Consider the following 22,081-nt stretch of genomic DNA (forward strand, 5'->3'; position numbering starts at 1 on the left):
GACTGAAAGTATGAATGCCTGCATGGACAGGCAGAGAGCCGGGGGAATGGGTACATCTGAGATGTGCTGCTTGTTTTATGGTGGAGGGAAGGAGGCAGCGGAGTGGGACAGCAGGGCAAGATTTGGCCACCAAAGTAACGGACTGACAAAATTACTTTTTTGTGTGTGGTTTCTTAAAAAAGCATTGGTTTGAGCATTTCTGAATGGGGAAAGCTGTGTATTTGCTGAGGGTTAGTAAGTAAAGAGTGGGACCTGGACCTTCTGGGCAAGTTATATCTGCATTTCATTTACGTCTTTGGAGGAAAAAGCTGTGTTGTTCTAACATTCCCCTGTACAAGCTTAGTTTGTTTAAATGTAAACACACAGGCTTTCCCTTACCCTCCTAAAGTAATTCCTGAGTATTTTTCTGTGTGATCAATAAACCAGAGCTTATTTAAGCCATTAAATGGTACAAACTCCCTGCTGGGGGGATTTAATCGACTCCCTTTATTCATTGTACTACTGAAGAAAGCCATCAGGTTGCTGTACCTCATGGCTGTTTTGCTATCCACTAAACGTTGATCACACCTTTAGAGCTGGGAGGATTTCAGACAGCAGACTGAGGAGACAATTCATGTTGTTCATAATGCAGATTTTCCCAGCCCTCCCTAGGATTTGGGTCAGGTGAGAGGCGGGTTGCAGCCAGGCGCCAGTGCTTGCTCTGCACGGCTGCTCCGCTTGTTGACGTTAGCTCCTTCCCACGTTCTCCACCTCGATACTCTCAAGTATTAAAAAATAAAAATAAAACCATATTGCACAAACACTCTGCAACTCAGTAGGGGTGGCCAAGATACTTCGTACTCTTTAGAAGGTTATTTTGCCAAGTTAGGTGGTGCTAAAAGAAAATAGATTTGCAGGTACCGGTTTCAGACAGTATCTTGCCATCAGATGGCACAGAAAAGTGGGAACTTTGAGGCAGCAAACAAGATCTTTTCCCAGGGTCTCTTGTGTTCCCTGGCAAGAAAATCCAGTGTGCAAAATACGACCTTAATTAAAAAACAGGCGTGTTTTTACCATTGGGAAGTGACATCTGATAATGTTTTCACTGGAGAAGGGGTGTGGGGATTGTGTATTTTTAGCTGCAGCTATTCTCAAGTTATTGTTTTTCTATGACCTTTTCTTAATAATACATTTTTCTAACACTTTCTTTAAAATTTTTGTAGTTCCAGAAGCTTTTTCAGCCAAAGATATGTTGCTGGGGGGAGGAGAAGAGAGAGGAGCAGCCCACAGGCAGGCGAACTATCAAAATCTGTTTACTGTGGATTTCGGTGCCTAAGAAGGTGCAGTGTTAGAGTTGGGTGCATCATGTGAGAGACATTTCCCAGGTCAGAGAGGTGGCTGTGCTTCAGCTTTTCCCCCAGCTGCAGCAACTAAGATTGCCACTGCCTGCTTCTTAAAACCAGTTGAGAATGTTAAAAAAAGAAAAAGAATTTGGACAACAGATTGAAAAGGTTGGAAGAGGAAAGCTTGGACAGAGGAACGATCTGCTGATGGAGATGCTGTAGTTAGTACAGGAATCCCATGGGAGGGCAGGCATAAGGAATGGCAGCTTTAGGTCTTTGTGTAGTGGTTTGGGCTATGTGGCTGACTGTCTGGAGACACTTGGAACTTAACTTGCAAATGTTGTGTCTGAAATGATGAGAGAGCCAACAAATTCCAGTGTAAAACCTGAAGATCATCTTCATCAATCCACAGGCTGCTGCACTTCTCCCCTGATGTCTACAGACTGAAAAGCCAGCACAGATCCCAGGGGTCAGAGGAGCTGGTATTACGTGAACATCAGTGTGGCCATGAAAAAGCTTCACCGTGAGAGGTGGTATAAAGAGCAGGAGAGAAGTGTTTTCAGGTTGGGTTGCAGATGCTGTCTGTCTCTTGGTAGCTACCAGCAGAGGCGGTTGGGCTTTCCAAAGTGAAAAGAGCACAGTTAAGTGCTCTATGCTTGTGCTTTCATGGCATTGGGTGAGGAAAGTAATTAACTGTGCGTAAATAGAAAGCACACACCATGTGAATGCAGGCAGGAGGAAGGACAGGCAAGAGGTGTTGGTGCCGCATCTGCGGCTTGCCACTGAGTAATGGTGGTCATTGGGGAAGTTGGACCTGCCAATAGGGCTGGGAAAGTGTCTGGCTTAGGCTGAGCCTAGGGAAGGGACAAGGAAGATGATCAGGAGTTTCTACTAATTGTCAATAGATGATATGAAGGACATGTTCTCTGAGCCAAGGCTGTTTTGAGTTGGGGTAGTTGGGTATTTAATATCCTGAATAATACTTTGATTTTTGGTGCCCTTCTTGGTTTTAGGACTCGATACTTGTTATTCTGGTTGTTTAAAAAAGAAGTATAAATAAAAAGTGACTGCGTGCATGCATTCAGTGCTTTTTTGGGAACTGTAAGCTTGGCACTGTGTTTTCATGTGGCACCTGTGTTTAATTCTGCATCACTTATTGGCAGGAGCACAGTGCCTGGTGCGAGTGTTTTCTTTGTCACTGAATAAAAGCACTACCGGCAAGAGTGGAAGCTTCATCTGGATGGTTTTGAGGTGAAACATGGTGATAAGGCATCTGGCAGGAAGGAAGTGCCATGCATGGTAAGAAGAGAGAAACAGCAGGTACTCAAAGTATAATACTCGGAGTATGATACAGCAGATACTCAGAGTGGGCAGAGCATCTTCTGGAGATGATCTGCAGCTATAAAGCAGAGGCAGCCACTTGAAGGCAGGTCAGTGGTGCAGAGTTGTCCCCACCTCTTCAGGCTGTGCAGCTGAAGTATTGTCTTCTCCTGCATTCACAGGAGCTGTAAGGTGGTGGAGGAGGTGCTGGAGTGTGTAGTCCCAGCAGGGATGGGAAGAACCGGACTGGGCTTCACCTGGGTCCAGGCTGGATCTGCCAGGTGGGCTTTGAAGGGCCTCTTTCCCAAATCACCCCTTGCTGCTTCTTGTTCGGAGTGGGCTTGTTATTCTACTGAAACCCCTTCTGAAACAAAGAGGGAGAAACAATCTGGGAAAGCAAATACTTTCTGGTATAGGTAAGCAACAGTACAAGCTTTTGTTTTCTGTCAATGGAAGGAAGTGGGATAAACATGTAATAGCTTTAGTGCAGCACAGTCTTAACTGCTCCAAAAGAGATTTAGTACACACCTTCCTGTTGTGCGTCCTAGGAAAGGATAGGGTGGGGAGAGAGCCGTAAGGAGAGGATAGGCTGCTTGGAGCAGGTGCAAAAGGTGCTGCAGACATATATCTGTCTGAAGCAGGTGTTAAAGGAAGGTCTGCAACAAGTGAGCTGAGATGGGAATCCAGTTCTGGGCTTACATGGGAAATGGGGAACAGGAAGATGAATACTCCTTGGCTTGTATTCAGCCAGGACAAGACTGAAGCAACTGTGTCTTAAACTGAAGGGTGGGCTCACAGAGGCTCTTCTCTCCTCAGCTAATGGTGATGATAAAAAACAAACAGCTCTGCTCTCTGGAAAAATCATTCCTGCTGAAGGACTTGATGTTCTGTGAAAACTAAAATGCAAAAAACTCCCATGCAGTTGCTATTCTATTTTGAAGTCTTATCTTAAGGCCTGCAGGCATGTTCTAACTCAAGCATGGACCTTATTCTTGCGGTGGCCCTATTCTTTAGTGGGGGAAACAAGTGATTTCTTTATGCCTTTCCTGTCAAAACACCCTCCGCTGCCCTCAGATGCTTATTTATTGACAACTTCCCTTTTCCAAGCCTTCTTGCACAGTGCCAATAAGAGCTACACTTCAGTAGGATGCATTCAGCTATCCCAGGTTTTGATCTTGGAACAGGAAGATTCCCATTCCCCAGGCTGCTGCAAATGTCTTTTGTAGCAATTAACTGACATTTGGTGTCTTTCAAGTGAACCATTTGAAGTGAATGTGTTTTAAGTGAACTGTCTAATTGTTGCTTTGTTGGGTGAATGTTAAAGCATTTTTAAAATGATAGAATCACAGAATGGTTTGAGTTGGAAGGGATCTTAAAGATCATCCAGTTCCCATCCCCTTCCGTGGGCAGGGACACCTTCCTGGCCTTGAAGATAAATGCATCTTTCAAATTAGTAGTAGTATCATATTTTTTTAAACTGAGCATGTCTTCAGCTAAGTCAGACTGCATCTTGAAACAGGTGATGATTGAGTTGTGCCAGTTTGTTCCCTGGGGAGAACAGCGCCTGCTGCTACTTTTATGGGCAGCCTTGCATGGGGTCCCCATTGTATCAAGTGCTTGTCTTTATATCACTGCCATAGGCTCTCATCTATTTAAACTTCTCCCTCTGATTTTTAGCTCATCTGAGATGGGGTTTTGTAATTTTAGTTACATGCGCTAGATGTAAGCACTGTTACCTTTCCCTTTTCACTGGGAAAACCTTTCTCAAACATTTTCATTACTAGACTTGAGCCTGCTGTGGTCCCTTTGACTTACTTTTATCCTGCTTCCATTGTTATCCGTTGTCCACATTAGAAATGCTGTGGGCATGCAAAACAATAATTGTAGGCAATAGATCCACTCAGGTTTTGAGCATTGGTGTTTCTTTAAGCTCCTTGTGTTGCCTTCTCAAGCATACTCGATTGAAGGTGCTGCCTGAACACCTCCGAAAAGCTAGAAATGGAAAGATGATGTCTGGTTTGATGTGTGTGTGATCTGGCTCACTCAGCTGTACATCCTCATTGGTACTGGGCTGCATAGTGGCACCTGTGGGTTCAGGTCCACACCAGACCAGTTCAGGGCTCTCCATGCACCACATGGAGTTGGACTCCAAATATGGGGCTGGCTCCAGCCATTCCTTGTGCCACCCTTCCACCTTTGAGTTTCATGGGATAAAATGAGGAATGAATCACATGAATCCCCTGAAACCAAGCTGAATTCATACCTGCTCCTGATGTGATCATTGCAGGAGGCTTCCCAACCAGAGGTGGGAAAGACAGTGGGTTGGCAAACCTGAATTTCAAGTTCAGCTGGTTGGCCTGGGGGTGCTGGGGGTGTATGTTTTTACATGGTGGTACATGCCATGAAGTGTGGTAGTGCTCTGGCCATCTCCCTGATGGAGGGGTGCATGCTGCGGGCTTGGTCTCACTGTCACAGGCTGGGGAAAAGCACTGCCATTGTGGTACAGCCTCTGAGATAGCAGCATGGGGACATGAGCAGTTGCGGCTGAGCCCTCTAGAGGCTGCTGTTCAGCTATTTAGGAAGTACCCCAAGTGCTGGGGGTGCACTTGCAAAGAAAAAAGTGGTGTTGGGGTTTTTGGAGTGAACGTGGAGCTGATGGAGGTGGGGGGAAGACTCGTTTTATCCCGCAAGCAGACGTGAAAAGGTGTCAGCTGTTTACACCCACTGCACCAGGGACTAGCATGGCTTTGCTCTCAGAGTGGGGACTCCCCACTGCAGTGACAAGATGCCACATGCTTACACGAGTAGCTGGTTGGTGGTGTGGGCTTGGACCATGGTTTCAGCTGATGTTGATGGCCAGGAGTTGATCCTGCTTGCTGCAGGTCACTGGGCAGCATGGCACTTCACCAGTAAGCAGGAGATTGGCATCCTCTTTCACACTTGGCTCTTACCCGCATCCAGCACCAACCCCCCCAGCTGTGTTTCCACCACTCCCCCAGAGCATAATTTCATTGCACTTACATCTGAAGTACAGAAACTGTCATTGCAATAATATGGTACTTACAGTACCATTTCATTTCCCTGGCTGGAAAGTTGCTTGTCTGTCTTTCAACCCCAGCAGTCCCAATGGATCCATTTATACTGTCAGTTAGGTTTAATTTTATGTTGACCACAGTAAAGTGGTACAGCCAAATGCATTGTGGATTGTAAGATGTATTTTGGAGCCCTGACAAAATGACACAGATCCTGATTTCACGCTATTAAAAGCAAGCAAACGGTTATTTTTATATAGGCTCCAAAGTTGACAAGCTGCTTTTAACTGGGTGTCCTACACGAGCATTGCTGTTTTGTAAGCTGAAGCATTACATGTGCCTTAAGTCTTCACTTCCAGTGGATTTTATAAATGTTTTCGACGAAGGGAAGAGGGGAGGACTTCCTGTGTGACCAGTTTCCTCAAAGGGAGCATAAGCATCAAATTTTCTTGTTTATATAAAATGTTGCTTTTGCACACGCACACAAAAAGCAAAAATTCTTGCGGCTGTTCAGTTGGGGTAATTTTAGGAATTATCAACAAGCAAAAAGGAAGGGAAAGGTTATGTTGTAATTAAAAAAAGATTGCTTTCAACCTCCTTAAAAATCTGTGTATCCTAATGCTGTCCTGCATATGGTTCAAGGCTGTAAAAGAGCTTTGGGAGACATTTTCTCAGTAGTCAGATCCAATATTACTGTTTTCCTGGAATTTTCTATTACTAGACAGGCTTGCAAGGGGCTTTGGTAGAAGAAAAGAAGGGAACAGCAGCTCACCCATTAGCATCCTGAGATGCTGTTCGAAGGTAGTGCAAGTTCAAGGTACTGCCAGCAAAATGGTCAGGGAGTGTTCTCTGCAGAGGCTGCCAAATACAAATAATTTAGTGTGTGGGGCTGTGTATTTGGAGGCAATGTGAGTTGAATAAACTCATTAAAGCAGCTGAAGGAATGAGGGTGTACTCAGAGAACCTCATTTAAAATACATATTTTCCTAGAGGATAGGCATTAGTGTGGCTCAGGGTCAGGCTAATGGCTCAAGCTGCCTCCCATCCCAAACATGGGGTGGAGCAAGGGGCTCTGGCAAGCGGTGCAGGACCCACACGGTCAGCATAGGTCTCACTTTAACATGGTTGCAACTTATAAATCATTTACCTCAGTGATTATTTTGGGTGAGCTTTCCACAGACAAGCTGCATCTCATTATTAGTAGGTTTTGTTAACTTCCTACCCATTTATTTCATCAGCTGTCCCAGAGACTTTATATGATGGTACGTTTGTTACTTATTTGTGTTTTAAAAAAGATGCCGCCCCTCTCTACAAAGGAAAGCACAGGCTGCTGGCAGCACGGTAGCTTATTTTTGCATCCTTGTTCCTTTGGTTTTGATTAGTGACCTTCACTTGCTCCACAGTGCCGAAGGTAGCATCTTAGGTATCAGCGAGGATATGTGTCCTCACTCTGCTGCTTTAGGCACGTGTTCCGTGTGGGTGGCCTCTAGTTGGCAGTGGCTGCCGAGCTGAAGAGCAGTAAAGTTTTAAATAGCAAAAGGAGATGTGGTAAGAGCTTTCAGCTTACCCAAAATTGTCATGTATAGCTGGAGGCAAGAGTGACCAGGGTATGGTAAAAGAGAAGTGTGTCCTGTGGTGTTGTACATGGACTGAAAAGAATAAAATACAGTACTTAGAGAGGAATGCATGTCCAAGTGGAGAATGACCATTGTTGTAGCTTCCTTTAGTTTACGGTTAAAGAAATGTAAACTGCTCTTCCAGCCTTAAGCAAACAGAAGAAGCTGGTTCCTAAGCTCTGTGTTTATGTAGTTACTTTCTAGGTCAGTGCATCACCCGAAAAAAAGGGGATGGTCGTTGACACACCGCCCCACACACCTCCTCAGCATTTCTGGCCTTTTTATAAACACTGGAAGGGAGGAAGGAGGGAATGCAAAGATAAAATTAGTCTTCAATTCCCAAAGCAGCATGTGGACTTTTGCATTCATTACTTTGCTTTCCTTTTTTAATGAGACATCATTAAAACAGAGAAGTTTTTAAAAAGCGTAAGTTCATAAAAGCATAAGCATCTTAGGATTTGCTTGTGTTGGGTTTTGTTTGTTTGGGGGTTTTTTGCTATTGTTGTCTGGAGAAGATGAGTTCCTGTCAAAAAGAGCTTAAAAAAAATATTTGGATGCTCTTTTATTCCCCATGAGGTCTAAAAATAGAAGCTGATGAGGAATTGCTTGTAGACTCACTATTCTGCTTAGAGGGTTTAGTTTATGTCTTCTGACACTGCAACAGCTTAGACTTTACAGAAGCACCAAGGCTGGGCTTATTGAGCGTAAGCAAGGAGGAGACCAGATCTCTTTATCAGCAGTCTTACTTCTCTCCCATCTCCATTCTGGCAGAAGACCTTAACCTGAGCGCTAAGGTAGAGCACAAAAAATGTGTGTCAATGTGAGAGCAAGATGTTGTGCTGAGAGCACAGGAAGGTTGAGGTTTTATTTACTGGCGGTGCTGCTGTGTGAGTTCATTGTGGGGAGTGTGCATAGCAAGTAATTGCAGCCTTACATTTAGTGATTTCCATAACTACAAGACTTGGTCAATGTATATAGATTGCATTGCATTGCCATAGTCTAGTGGCAAATAATAAATCATTGTGGCCACAGCTTGCCATCATACTTTAAAAGGTTGGTGGCTTAGTGCAAATTGGAAAGGAAATTGGGAACCATGTGTAATCTGCATTATAATGGGTGTAAACCTTATAAATTACTCAGTGATAATGTATATATAATGTAATCTGTATTATAGGCTACTTGATGGAAATAACCTATAATAGCACTCGAAAAGGGTGCGAAGTCTTCTGCACTTTGGGGGTCTCTGAGTTGTTGTATCTATGTGCTGAAGGAGTGACAGCAGGGAAATTCAGCACAGGACAGCCCAGGAATATGGAGAAAAGTCCATTTGCAGGTGCTTGTGAGGGGGATTGGAGGAGAGGTGGTGTTACTAAAGTGGCTGCTCATGACGAAAGGGAGCTGTGCTTCCTCTCCCAAGCATCAACACACACTTCCGCCTCCCAACGCTTGCTGGCTTCAGACAGAAGCGTTGCAGTTTGGGATCATGTCTTGATTTCACACTTGTGAAACCAGCGCATTGCCTAAGGTGGGAATTAAAAACTTGTTTTAAAAGAACTGATAGCTATATGTTAGGCTCTGGTGTCCTTTGAACTGTGTTAGCTGTTTGGATATATCAGGTAGGTACTGCAAGTGCTGCAAGGTGGCTCAGGTGGCACTGCTGTTCCCAGCTCTTCTGCCATGTGAGTTGGTGACGTTGTGTTACTGGTCTTAACCTGACCAAAGTCCTGGAGGAATGGCCTGGACCCTCCATGGGATCCCTTCTTGGCAGCAACATACTCGTAGATTGGCTGAAGTCAGATGTAATACTGTGACTTTGTCTTGGGCAGGGGGCATATTCTGCCTGCTGAGTTGTCAGTAGCACATGTTTGCTGGTACACAAATGAGATAAGAGTCAGAGATCCGTATGGGAAGTCCTCCATCACCTGGCATTCAACCAGGCCAGAAAATAGGCTAAAACACAGCTCCCCTGCTGCAAACCAGGTGCTGAGTTGTGTCTTAACTGAGCATCATAGAATCATAGAATTGGTTACAGTTAGGGTTGGAAAGTTAGGGTTGGAAAGGACCTTAAGATCATCCAGTTCCAACCCGCTTGCCATGGGCAGGGACGCCTCGCACTAAACCATGCCATCCAAGGCTCTGTCCAGCCTACCCTTGAACACCACCAGGGATGGAGCATTCACAGCTTCCCTGGGCAACCCATTCCAATGCCTCACCATCCTCACAGTAAAGAACTTCCTCTTTTATCTAACCTGAATTTACCCTATTTTAAGTTTTAACCTATTACCCCTTGTCCTACTACTACAGTTCCTAATGAAGAGTCCCTTCCCAGCATGCAGCTGGAAGCACACAGGCTGGTTTTCAGTAGCTAGCATGTACGGTCAGATAGTTATAAAACTCCTACCCAGCCCCAAACAAAATTCCTATAATGAGTTGTCTGTGTTAGCACAAGTCCTGGAGAACACCACCAAATCAACAGAATCTGAGCATGACCTACACCAAGGCTTTGGTTGCAGCACAGATGAGTGTAGTTTTTTTTCTGCCGTTGGGTGCCCTCCAATTACAGCCTATTCCTTCCTGAGCAGGCTGAGATACTGCCTTGCTGCTCACTCCAGTACAGCCTGTCTTTCCTCTGAATGTAAATGATGGTGCCTCTGCTGTACCAGAACTGGAAAACTTAATTCCCTTATCTCCTTTGCAGTGAGCCCGGGGGAAGAGAGAGCCTGTGTGTGGATTGTTTCCCTCCTTGCCTCTTCTCCAAGACACTAGCAGCGAGCTCTCATGTGCCAGAGGAGGGAAGGGGAGAGCGTCACTGAACCTGGACAGCACGGGTGAGGACAAAGCGCATTTGATCGGTGGTCTGCGGTGGCTGGGGGTCCTCACCACCCCACGGTGGAGACAACCAGCTCCTGCCAGGTAGATGCCCACAGGAGAGAGGACAAGTCCAGCTGAGCTGGTGCATCTCGGCACCTGATACCAGGTTCAGGTAAGGGCATGTTTCTTGGAGCTGGGTTTTATTTCCATGTTTTCTTCTCTGAACTTACTAACCAGCTCCAGAGTAGGTGAGAATCGCCCCAAGAGCCATTGTGTGCTGTGGATCATTGTGCTGATAAGTCTGCAGGGTCTTCTCTAGGATGGTGCTGTGACTTTGTTAGTGTCCTCAAAGTGAGGTTCTTATTTGGGTGTTCCCAGTGGCTCTGCTAAAGGAAGTGAGCATGTTTTTGTCCAACACAGCATCCAGTGCAATTTCAGATACAGTTTACTGGGACAGGAGCTCATCTGAATTTTCCGTAGCACATATGTGATTCATTTAAAGTGATCTGTGGGCAGTCATTTTCAAAGACCCTGAGACAGTTAAATCATAAACCTTCTTGCAGTTCAACTGGTAACTGCTCCTTACGCCCTTAAACAAACAAAAAAAAACCCAAACAAACCAGCCTGCTTGTGTGCTCCTGAGTTTTTGTTGTAGTCAAGGAAATAAACATGCAAACAGGATCTCCTATATCTTGGTTCATCCTGCTTGGTAGTAATTTCATTCTTGAAGTCATAATTGACTGTGAGTACAAGTCTGGCTGCCTTTTTGGTAGCAGGGTTGTGAGTGAGTGCCAGATTTGGGGTAAGGTTGGTGAAGTGCAGTCAGTGGTGTGTAGTACTGAAGCTGGTGCCTGGCCAGGTTGTTTGCAGTCTGGGTTTGTTTATGAGAGGGGAGCTGTGGATGGGGATCAGCAGAAGTTCTCAGTGTAAAGTTCTTGAGTGTGTTGTCCATTTTGGGACTGAAATTTGGGTTTCTAGTAAGCAATACCGTGGCAGCTGTGACGATGGAGGGGGGCATGCTGGCCAGTCTTGGATCAAGACCTCAGTAGCAGCTTGATTTCTATGTGAGGAGCCATGTCTTGTGAAGCAGAAACTCTGCTTGCTTCTGGCAGTGCGTTGCTGTCACTTCCTTCTGTGGCTCGTCACCTCCTGGGCACACAAGCATGTGTGCCAGCACCTGCCTGCAGCAGCCTGCAGCTCCTCCTTGGTATCTTAGGAGGCTTTAAGGTTTCCTTGGGCCATGGCAATGCAATTGAAGCATACCCAAAGCCGTACTCATTTTGGCTGTGCTTGCTAGGTATATGCCGTGGTGTAACCCCACAGCTTTTGCTTTTGAGAGGCCTTTAAGTGTGTGAGAGACTAGCGTCTTATGACAGCTCCTCAGATCGCAGCTGCTGACTGTGCCCTCCAAATTATACCAGGCAACCAGAATGGGGAGGTGGCACATAGCTAATAGCCTGTATGGTTTGAAGCCTGTCAAAGTGCCGTTTGATGCACTTACCCCTCTCGCCCCCCATAGGGTATTCAACTTTCTGCAGCTTGCTTTAGCCACTTCACAAGCAGCCTCTTGCACTGCTTCACACGGCCAGGTTTATTCCAGGGTGTACGAGTGCATGAGTCACTGTTACAATTAGTAATAGCTTTAGAAGTGAGAGCAGTGCTTTACTGAGAAGTGATGCAGACTGCAGGTGTGCCTCATGCAGGCACCTCACCTCTTAGCAGATGTTGTATAAGCTTTTTCACTTGCATAGATGCTTAAGCATTTACTTTAAGCCTTTTCCACTAGAAGAGAAATCACAGGTTTATATCTTAGATGGCTGAAAACATAAAACGCTGTGTTAAAATGTGCTTTTAAAATAGAACAAGAAACAGGAACAGCAACTTGTTGAGTTTCAGCAGCAGTAGATGTGGCTGTAGTAAGTTTGTACCTTTACTACTTTATTCCACAGCAGTAGTTTCCATCTGATACACGCCAGCATGGTGTTGACGTATGGCTGTCAAAAGTTGCCTCCATTTCTCCTTTTTCTATGATCTTCTGCTTGCAATAGCTTGCAGAACAAAAATTATGTGTTTTTGTAGGTTTGGGTGCAGATGGGAAGGGGAAGCATTACAAGGTTACTGAAGCAAAAATGCAAATTTTACACGTTTTGCCCTGGAGATCTGTCATGCAGAGGAGGGGTGCAGGCAGTTGAAATAACTCTCCTTGGTGGAGGTAACAGATAAAATTTCATAACTCAACTGTATTTAGCTGTGTGCCTGCATCATGCTTACCTTTAATTTGCTTTGACTGGTAAATGCAGTGGGAATGGGGAAGTTACCAAACATATAGTCTATAACCTCAAGTGGCATGAGTAGATACTTTTCTACAATATAAAATGTTTAAAACTTGGGTTCTAGAATATCCCCAAACCTAGCTCACAGTTGAGAGCATGATGCTATGCTGTACTTCCTGAAAAGAGGAGATTTTGCTGATATTTTAGTTTTCAAGAGCCCTTCTGCCAGGTGATGCTGGGTCTACAGTTCACCTTGCAGCAAAATGGTGAAGGCAAGCAAATTAAGTATGATGCTTATGCAGCCTGATAGTATAAAACTTACCTAAAACCAGTATAAAAGCATGTAAAAGTTTTGTACTTTCTTTGTAAGGAGGCAGAAAGGGCTTGGAGAGACTAAAAGTTCAGCAGCTCAGATGGATTGCTTGGTAACATCACCACAGCTACTCCATTCAGAGGCTGGGAAAATGCTTTCTGGCCAAGGTCCCAACAGTAAAAGCAGTTTGTGAGGAGGGCTCAGAGAAGTCACATCTGGAATCATGGTTGCAGTGAATTTCTGAGAGGTCATCTCAACACATGCTGATGTGCAACCACCTGCAACCCTCTGCAGGACTGGGCCCATCAGCTGAGCCTTTGAAGTTTCAGTTCCAGTCCATATCCAATTGCTTTTCTGGTGGATCAGATTCAGCATACTGGTCTCACATCCTGGTGGGGTTTAATGGAAGTTTGTCCTTGTTGCATGTAAATTGAGGAGTGGGGAAAGGAAGACCTTGGCAAGCGACCTCTGTGGAAAAAAGTGACAGTGTCTGTGTCTTCTGCAGGTCCTGGCACAGAGGGAGCAAACCAGGCAGGGTGATTGCTAATGGGTTTATAAGCAGGAGGCATCACATCAGGATTGAGGGTGACAGGGATGGGTGTGTCCATGTCCCTGAGTTGTGGCACGAGGAGCACTGTCACCAGGCCATAGGAAATGCTCAGTTCCTCTTCTGGGCAGTGAGCAGGGTTGCAACACACAGTTTGAGTGACTGGTGGCCAGAGTTTCCCATGCTCCTGGCCAGGCTGGTCCTCATGGGTTCCACCCCATGAGAGGCAGGGGGAGCTCAGCAGATATTACTGGAAAAACACAGGACTTTAGGGGGAGGGTATGGAGACACCTTCTTTCTGCTGCCAATACTTGAGATCCCAGCTGGTGGATTAATTTCAGGGATGTTGTTCTCATTCAAAACTTGGATATTTTATTTTAGGCTTGTGGATGGCTAGATAGAGTTCCATGCTGGTAGGCAGTAACATGCATTTTCATTAAGCATCTTCAAGCTTACTGTTTTTGGGATTGATTTTTACTTCCTTAAATTGGAAGCTGCAAGTTTTGGTGTGAGATGACAGATGGTGGGGTTTTTCGACTCATTCTTTTTCAAAGGAACTAGTTGTTAACTTTGTTTCCCAGTTCAATTTAAGTGTGCATGTCTTGGGGCCATCTTTTGCTTATATCCTAGTAGATTTAATACTACTCTCACGTTGTTCACATTTACTTACCGTTCCTTTGCATACCTTGTCATGCAAAAAACCCCAACCCTGTTTGCTGAGAAGATACACAATTCATAGAAAAAATTGGGTGGCAAGCTGGAGAAAGTAATTTGTGTATTAAAAAGTCTTCAGTCTTATATAAATATATGGAGAAGTGTGTCAGTTACGGGCTGTGCCTATTTATGGGTAGCCTATTTATATCCAGGCAGAATGATGTGTATCATCAGGCTCTCCAGAAAATAAATGTCTCAGTAGTTTCCATATAAACAATGTGTCATTTCCCTCAAGCAAATGCTGTGACTTTATGGCGTCAAGCTACTCCGGAGTTATAGTATGCACTCTTATATTAAATAATAAATATACCCACATTCAATGTATGAATTCAATTCATACATTCAGTTGTATTATACATACAATATTCAACCTATCCACATTATTTATGTTATGAAATAATAAAAATGCCCATATTCAATATCTTTATTCAACACAGGCTGTTACAGAGCTAAGCTCTATTCTGTTGCTTCTCCAGAGTATTTTGAAAACCACCTAGTCAAACACAGTGTCACCTTTGTACTCCAAAAAGCAGCAGGGTTGTGGTCAGAAGCCAAGGCAGGTGCAGCCACCTGCCATCTCCATCCTGCCATCAATACTGCCATCAACATAGTCTGCTTTCCAGCTTTCCTGAACTTGGGCTTTTGTGCTGTTATAGCAGAAAGAGAAAACAAATGTGCATGTTCCAGGCATGAGATGCCAATCTGTCTCCTTTGCACCACTCTGGCATTTCTGGCTGCAGAGGGGCTTTTGCAAAAGCAGATGCCAAAATATATGTGGTCTTGCTGCTGTCTTCTGCTCTGTAAACCCATCCATGTTACCGAGCTGCTCTTCCTTTGGTTATTCTATTACAGAGTGTGGTCAGAGACTTTCAGAATAACTTTCTCTTTGTAAACGTCTTGGAAAAAATGACCATTTAATGTGACGCACAGTTTATTTTTTCCCTCGAGCTTGCAGAATACTTGTATTTTTAGCTGCATGTAAAGGACCTAATTTGAAGTCTTTGGCCCCTTAACTAGCAACCGAGAAACAAATGTCAGAAGTGGGGGAGTGAATTTGTCTTTGAGTTAAACTTCACGTAAGAGAGGTGTGAGAAGATGCAGCTAGATTAGATGGCACCATGAGACAGTTACTCAGAGACAGTTACTCAGACCTTGCTACTTTGAAAAATGAAGCTGTGATTAACGTGTATTGAGCAAAATTCACGGGAACATTTGAAGCAAGAGATGTAGCTTGGAAAAATAAGGGAACAAAATATGCTTTAATATTTCCTTCCTTGCTTTGTTTTGGTTGTGGCGTTAATAATGGGGAAAGATACACCCATTCTCGCTGTGAATTTGAAGAGTTTGCTTTTTTCTGGTGTCTGTTAGTGAGTGTAAAGCAGTGAATTGCCTGTACTGCTGGCTGATAATGTGTCACAGAAGAGCTGCCCTAGTTATTGAACATGGTTTAGTATTTCTGTCACACCAGGACCAATGGCTGCTTTCAAAATGAAGAGTTTGGGAAAGATGGATCTCCTGGCAGTCTCCATCTGTGCCTGAAAGACATGGTGGGAGCGAGCAGGTTACATTAAGAAGTTGGTAAGATGGGACAAACGATCACTTACAGATGTCTGAAGGCACAGAGAAGTGGGCTGAGCCTTGGAGAGCACTGATGCTTTTGCTCATCATAGCTCTGCCAGTTCTTTCTTACTGCTTTTGGGTTTTTACCCTCAAGGAAAAACTGCATTCTTCAGGTCATTCCAAGTACAACGCCTTTGGCTGCTCTGGCTCATCTGGTGCCGAGTGCTGCCATCCAGATGCAGCTTCACTCAGAAGCTAGGATAGCATACCCTACAAGAGCCCTTCAGGTTGCTCCTGAAGGGGAGGTCAGGGTAGTTCTTGGTGTCCATTAGAGGACTGCAATGGCAGCTTGAAGTAAACTTGTTCTTGAGCAGCCTTAAAATATTTTCCCCACTGTCATATTACAAATGATCCAGTGATTTACTCAGAACATATGAAAGCTAAACAAATTAAGTAATACAGATAAGAGGCTTGTTGTAGGGCTTGAAAGGAGCTCCCTGGAACATCTGTGATCCCCCTACCAGAACAGACTTGAAACCCTTCTACGAGAAATTACAGAATTTTGAAAATAAAAAAGAACAGAAGACTTCCCTGTTGCACCTGAAGCTGGAAAATAAATCCTGCTTTGCTGTGCTCTGGTCCTGTCCCAAAGCGCTGGTGATCACCTCTTCGGAGAGAAGAGAGTCATTGCTATCCACAGGTGAAAACACTGTGCAATAGCTGCTCAAGAACAAGTTTACTGCATTGCTCCTGAAGCACAACGGTTTGGGTAATGTGACTTGTAGTAGCCTGGCTTTAGATGATGCCATAGTCATTGTGTGGTCTGAGCAGGGCTGGTCACAAACCACTTCAGAGGAGGAGGACTTAGTAAACCTTCCCTCTGCCCTCTTCCTGGGGACTGTGTTCCCTATGGGTTTTGTCTGCTCTGTGTTAAATCAGCCTTTTTCTTTGGTGAACAGCAAGAAACTGTGTATGGCTTTACAGGAAGCATGCTCCTTTGGGCTTCTACAGGACAACACTCGAGTCACATTTCATGTGGGAAGTTGTCTTGCTTGTACCTATGTGCATGGGACAAAGCAGAGCAGTTGGCACAGACCCCAGGGAGCTAGTCTGAGTCTTGCTTAGATCAAGACTTGCCCATCTCAGAGTGGATGGGGACTCTGTAGTCATCTTGCTGCTGTGTTGTTTTTCTTTTAGGGGGTGTATAGAAGGCAGTCATCTAGAGTGGCAAATCTACTTGTTGTATGCACACTTCAGTAGGCAAAACCTTCTCCTTTGATGTTAAATCTGCCTTTGGATGCCCCTACTGAGCATCTCAAGGCTTCAGATCCATAGCTGAGGGCAAGAGCATGGTAGTTTGCTGTCATTCACACAAACACTGTGCTGTGCAGTGCCCAAGTGGTGAATGACCTGTGCAGTGCAAGGGCTCTGTGGCTGGTTTGCATGTCTTGATTTAAAAGCACGATGTTTTTCATACAGGCATGTGTGTGCCTAAGAACAAAGGCACAGTGTCTTCTCTTTCAGCAGGCAGGACTCCCCCTTGCTCAAATTCAGTTGTGTGCAGAGAGCAGGGAGCTGGCAGTCCTGCTGTGTGCAGGCAAGCTGCATGCGTGCTTTGTACAGGCAGGGGCTCTTCAACCTCAGCCTGATTTTAGCTATAGGATATGGCTGGAAGCTGAAGTTGTTAGCAAAGGTTTTTTCTGTTTAGCAGTTTCCTAAATTTCCCATGCTGTGTACACATTTACTTAACCCACGCCCCTTTTTTTTGTGTCTTACAGCTTCTGACATGAAGAAAGATATAGAGTCTTTAATAGCCCAGGAAAAAGCAGAGATTGTTGCTAAATATGAGAAGGTACCAACCTTATGTTTCTCCCCATCATGCTGACTAAGGATGAAGCTGTTTTACTGATTAGGATTGCTTTGAATAAGAACTTTTGCATCCCTTCAGGCATCACCCCAGTAACCCTCATGCCATCAGGCTTTGTGCCAGCTCTCCCTACCTGCTTCTGCTTGCACATCCCTTCTCACAACATCCACAGAGCTCCTCACAGATCCCTTGTACGCTCAGCATAGATACCAAAAGGTCCTAAACTTCCAGTGCATTGGTGCTCTGTAGCACCAGAATGGCTTATGCTTGACAGCACTAGTTTCTCTGATATACAGCCCTTCGCAGCCTGTAGCAGAGGCACACTGGAATGCTGTATAGGCTGAACTTGCACATTTTGCTCTTGCCTGCACTGTATTTATCTCTTTAGAGCAGGTTTTGGTCTCCTAGCTCTATGCCTTTTAGCATGCTAAGAGGTGGGATGCAGGCACTGGGGCTGGGATTCAGGCACTGGGGCATTCCTGATGCTGGAGCTTGCTCACAGGTGTCCTTTCTGCTTTCAGGGCAGGCAGGAGGGAGCTCAGATTGACCTGTGGGAAGATGCTGATTTTACACTGTATAAAGTTACAGACCGGTTTGGATTCCTGCAGTAAGTCCTCCTGCCCTCTCCTATCCTCTCTGACTCACATGTCTGTGCATCCATCTGCGCCAAGCATGGCAGACCCATCAGACTGATTCAGTCAGCTGGTCGGAGCTAGCCCAGCTAGAGCCGCTGCCGGGACGCTTCAGCAACAGCAAGGTTCAACAGAGATTAGCAAAATCAGAGGGGACAGCACAGAGGCATCACGATTCCTGACATCTCCCGATCCCTGAAGCCCCAGCAGCCCTTGCGAGAGAGCGGCTGACGTGGCGGGGGGCATTCCCACGGTGACGGTGACCACCCCCTGGCCCCTGCCTTGAGAGAGCCTCTGAGAGGGCGTCGCTGCCCACCAGGCGCAGGGAGGAACAAGCAGGTCGTGTTGCTGACGCTGTTGCTGGTGTCCCAGACTGCTGACCAATATGGTCGCCTCCAGAAAGAGAGCTAGCAGTAAGAGGGCTGTAGCAACTCAGACAGAGACCCCGTCCCGAACCGTGGCTGTTCAGGTCTCTGGATGCAGGGAGTGCCAGAGCCTGCTGCAGCCGGGGGAGGGAGGACAGCATTCCACCTGCGTGAGGTGTGAGCAGGTAGAAGATCTGCTTAGCTTGGTGGCAAAACTTAAGGAGGAGGTTGAGTCGCTGAGGAGCATCAGGGAGTGTGAAAGGGAGATCGACTGCTGGAGTAACTCCCTGGCTGGCCAGTTGGAACAGTTCCAGGGTGATACCCCCCAAAAGAGGATGGACCCCCTGCCCTCTCAGACAGAGGGGGATGTCCCGAGACAGCCCCTGCCCTGTAGCTGTCACGCAGAGGCAGGGGACCAAAAAGATGATGAGGGTTGGAAGTGAGTTCCAGTTTGGTGTGGTGGGCAACCCTCCTCCCTTCCTGCCCTGCTTCCCCAGGTGTCCCTCCGTAATAGGTTTGAGGCCCTGGATCTTGAAGGAGAGGTAGGTGAGGATGTGGTGCAAGGCCCACCTACAAGGCCACATAGGAAAAGCGGTCGACTTCGCACCTCAAGACTGCCTCTGATAAGAAAGAAAGAAGGGTCATTGTAGTAGGTGATTCCATTCTGGAAGGAACAGAGGGCCCGATATGCAGAGTTGACCCTCATCAAAGGGAAGTGTGTAGTCTGCCTGGAGCCCGGATCAGGGATATCACCAGGGTGCTCCCGAACCTGGAGCACCTGACAGGCTACTACCCGCTGCTGGTCTTCCAGACAGGTGAGGGGGAAGCTGCTTCCCGCAGTCTGAGGGGGATGAAGAAAGACTACATGGCCTTGGGGCGGATGGTGAAAGACTCTGGGGCCCAAGTGATCTTCTCTTCACTCCTTCCATCTTCCATTGATGATGTGGGACGGAATGGGAAAATTCAGTCCATAAACAATTGGCTTTGAGGCTGGGGCTGCAGGCAGGGCTTTGGATTCTTTGATAACGGCTGGTTTTATAGGGCACCAGTCTGGACATTGGCATGTGGGAAAGGTTTATCGCACAGAGGCAAAAGGATGCTGGGGCACGAATTAGCAGGGCTCATTTGGAGAGCTTTAAGCTAGATTCGAAGGGGGATGGGGTTGTAGCTGGGCTTGCCCCAGTGGGGCAGCGCTTCAGAATTGATGAAGACTGGGAGGCCTCCTGTAATCCTGGGGTGAAATCGGTGTGCTCAGCTTGCTCCCTGAAATGTCTGTACACCAATGCACGCAGCATGGGAAATAAGCAGGAGGAGCTGGAAACCTGTGTTAAGTCGGGAGATTATGATCTGGTGGCAATTACAGAGACGTGGTGGGACAGCTCACATGACTGGAATATAGTCATGGAGGGCTGTGTCCTTTTCAGGAAAGACAGGCCAGCCAGGCGGGGTGGTGGGGTTGCTCTTTATGTGCGAGAGCAGCTACAGTGCGTTGAGTTCTGTCCGGGGACAGATGATGAGCGAGTTGAGAGTCTGTGGGTGAGAATTAAGGGGCAGGCTGGCAGGGGCGATACTGTTGTGGGGGTCTGTTACAGGCCACCGGATCAGGGTGAGGAAGTTGACGAGGCCTTCTACAGGCAGCTGAGAGCGGCCTCACAGTCACAGGCCGTGGTCGTCGTGGGGGATTTTAACTTCCCTGATGTTTGCTGGAAGGACTACTCAGCAACCCAGCCGCAGTCCAGGAGGTTCCTCCAGTGTATGGATGATAACTTCCTCATGCAAGTGGTGGATGAGCCAACCAGGAGAGGAGCGCTGCTGGATCTCATCCTCACTAACAAGGAGGGTCTGGTTGAAGCAGTGAAGGTTGAGGGCTGCCTTGGTTGCAGCAATCATGAGATGGTGGAATTCAGGATCTTGTGTGGTAGCACCAGTAGAACAGCAAGTAGAATCGCAACCCTGGACTTTAGCAGGGCAAACTTTGGCCTCTTCAAGCAATTGCTAGGGGAAATCCCATGGTCAAGGCTGCTTGAAGGTAAAGGGGCCCAAGACAGTTGGTTGACGTTCAAGGACTGCTTTTTCCGAGCTCAAGATCAGAGCATCCCGAAACGTAGGAAGTCAAGGAAGAGGGCCAGCAGACCTGTGTGGCTAAATAGGGAATTGCTGGGTATGCTGAAGTGGAAGAGGAGAGTTTACAGGTCATGGAAGGAGGGGCTGGCCACTTGGGAGGAATATAAGGCTGCTGCTAGAGGATGTAGGAAGTCAGCTAGGATGATGAAGGCCTCCTTGGAATTAAATGTGGCGAGAGGGGTCAAGGACAGCAGAAAGAGCTTTTTCAAATACATGGCAGATAAAACTAACACCAGAGGCAATGTAGGCCCGCTGATGAACGGGATGGGTGCCCTGGTGACAGAAGATACAGAGATGGCAGAGTTACTGAATGCCTTCTTTGTCTCTGTCTACTCTGCCGGAGGCAGTCCTGAAGAGCCCTGTACCTCTGAGACCTCAGATGAAGTTAGGTCAACGGAGCGGTCTGCCTTAGTCGATGAGGAATGGGTTAAAGACCAGTTGAGCAATCTGGACACCATAAATCCATGGGTCCAGATGGGATGCACCCGCGGGTGCTGAGGGAACTGGCGGAGGTCATTGCTAGACCACTCTCCATCATCTTTACCAAGTCTTGGGAAATGGGAGAGGTGCCTGAGGACTGGAGGAAAGCAAATGTCACTCCTGTCTTCAAAAAGGGCAAGGAGGAGGACCCGGGTAACTATAGACCGGTTAGCCTCACCTCCGTTCCTGGGAAAGTGATGGAACACCTTATCCTTGGTGCCATCTTAAGGCATATCAAGGATAAGAGAGTTATGAGGAGCAGTCAGCATGGCTTCACCAAGGGGAATCATGCTTGACCAATCTCGTAGCCTTTTATGAGGAAATAACACAGTGGATGGATGATGGCAGAGCGGTGGATGTGGTCTACCTTGACTTCAGCAAAGCGTTTGACACAGTCTCCCACAGCATCCTCACAGCTAAATTGAGGCAGTGTGGTCTGGATGATCAGGTAGTGAGGTGGACTGTGACCTGGCTGAAGGAGAGAAGCCAGAGAGTTGTAGTCTATGGGGCGGAGTCTAGTTGGAGGCCTGTATCTAGTGGAGTGCCTCAAGGGTCGGTACTGGGACCAGTATTATTTAATATATTCATCAACGATTTAGATGAGGGAATTGAGTGTACTATCAGCAAGTTTGCTGATGACACTAAGCTGGGAGGGGTGGCCGACACGCCAGAAGGCTGTGCTGCCATCCAGCGAGACCTGGACAGGCTGGAGAGTTGGGCAGGGAATAACTTGATGAAATATAACAAGGGAAAGTGTAGAGTCCTGCATCTGGGCAGGAACAACCCCAGGTTCCAGTATAGGCTGGGGAACGACCTGTTAGAGAGCAGTGTAGGGGAGAGGGACCTGGGGGTCCTAGTGGACGACAGGATGACCATGAGCCAACACTGTGCCCTTGTGGCCAAGAAGGCCAATGGCATCCTGGGGTGTATTAGAAGGGGGGTGGTTAGTAGGTCGAGAGAGGTCCTCCTTCCCCTCTACTCTGCCCTGGTGAGACCGCATCTGGAATATTGTGTCCAGTTCTGGGCCCCTCAGTTTAAAAAGGACAGGGACCTGCTGGAGAGAGTCCAGCGCAGGGCAACTAAGATGATTAAGGGAGTGGAGCAT

At 46.6% G+C, this 22,081-nt stretch overlaps 1 protein-coding gene across 6 annotated transcripts in view; it reads left to right on the forward strand.

The window, feature by feature from the left end:
- LOC133226544 (uncharacterized) overlaps positions 1–22,081 on the forward strand; it is a 78,520-nt gene that overhangs the window by 33,134 nt on the left and 23,305 nt on the right. For 4 of the 6 annotated variants that reach the window (XM_061380198.1, XM_061380200.1, XM_061380197.1 and 1 more), the window contains 3 exons: positions 9,989–10,273; positions 17,287–17,360; positions 17,897–17,982. In XM_061380198.1, the coding sequence (XP_061236182.1) occupies positions 17,295–17,360; positions 17,897–17,982 (152 nt within the window). In that variant the 5' untranslated portion in view covers positions 9,989–10,273; positions 17,287–17,294. The remainder of the gene's footprint in view (positions 1–9,988; positions 10,274–17,286; positions 17,361–17,896; positions 17,983–22,081) is intronic. The other 2 variants (XM_061380201.1, XM_061380202.1) reach the window with 2 other exon arrangements.

Source organism: Neopsephotus bourkii, unplaced genomic scaffold, assembly GCF_033783945.1.
Source record: "Neopsephotus bourkii isolate Nb327-2 ecotype Australia unplaced genomic scaffold, CSIRO-AGI_Nbou_v1 NB_1792, whole genome shotgun sequence".
NCBI lineage: Eukaryota > Metazoa > Chordata > Aves > Psittaciformes > Psittacidae > Neopsephotus > Neopsephotus bourkii.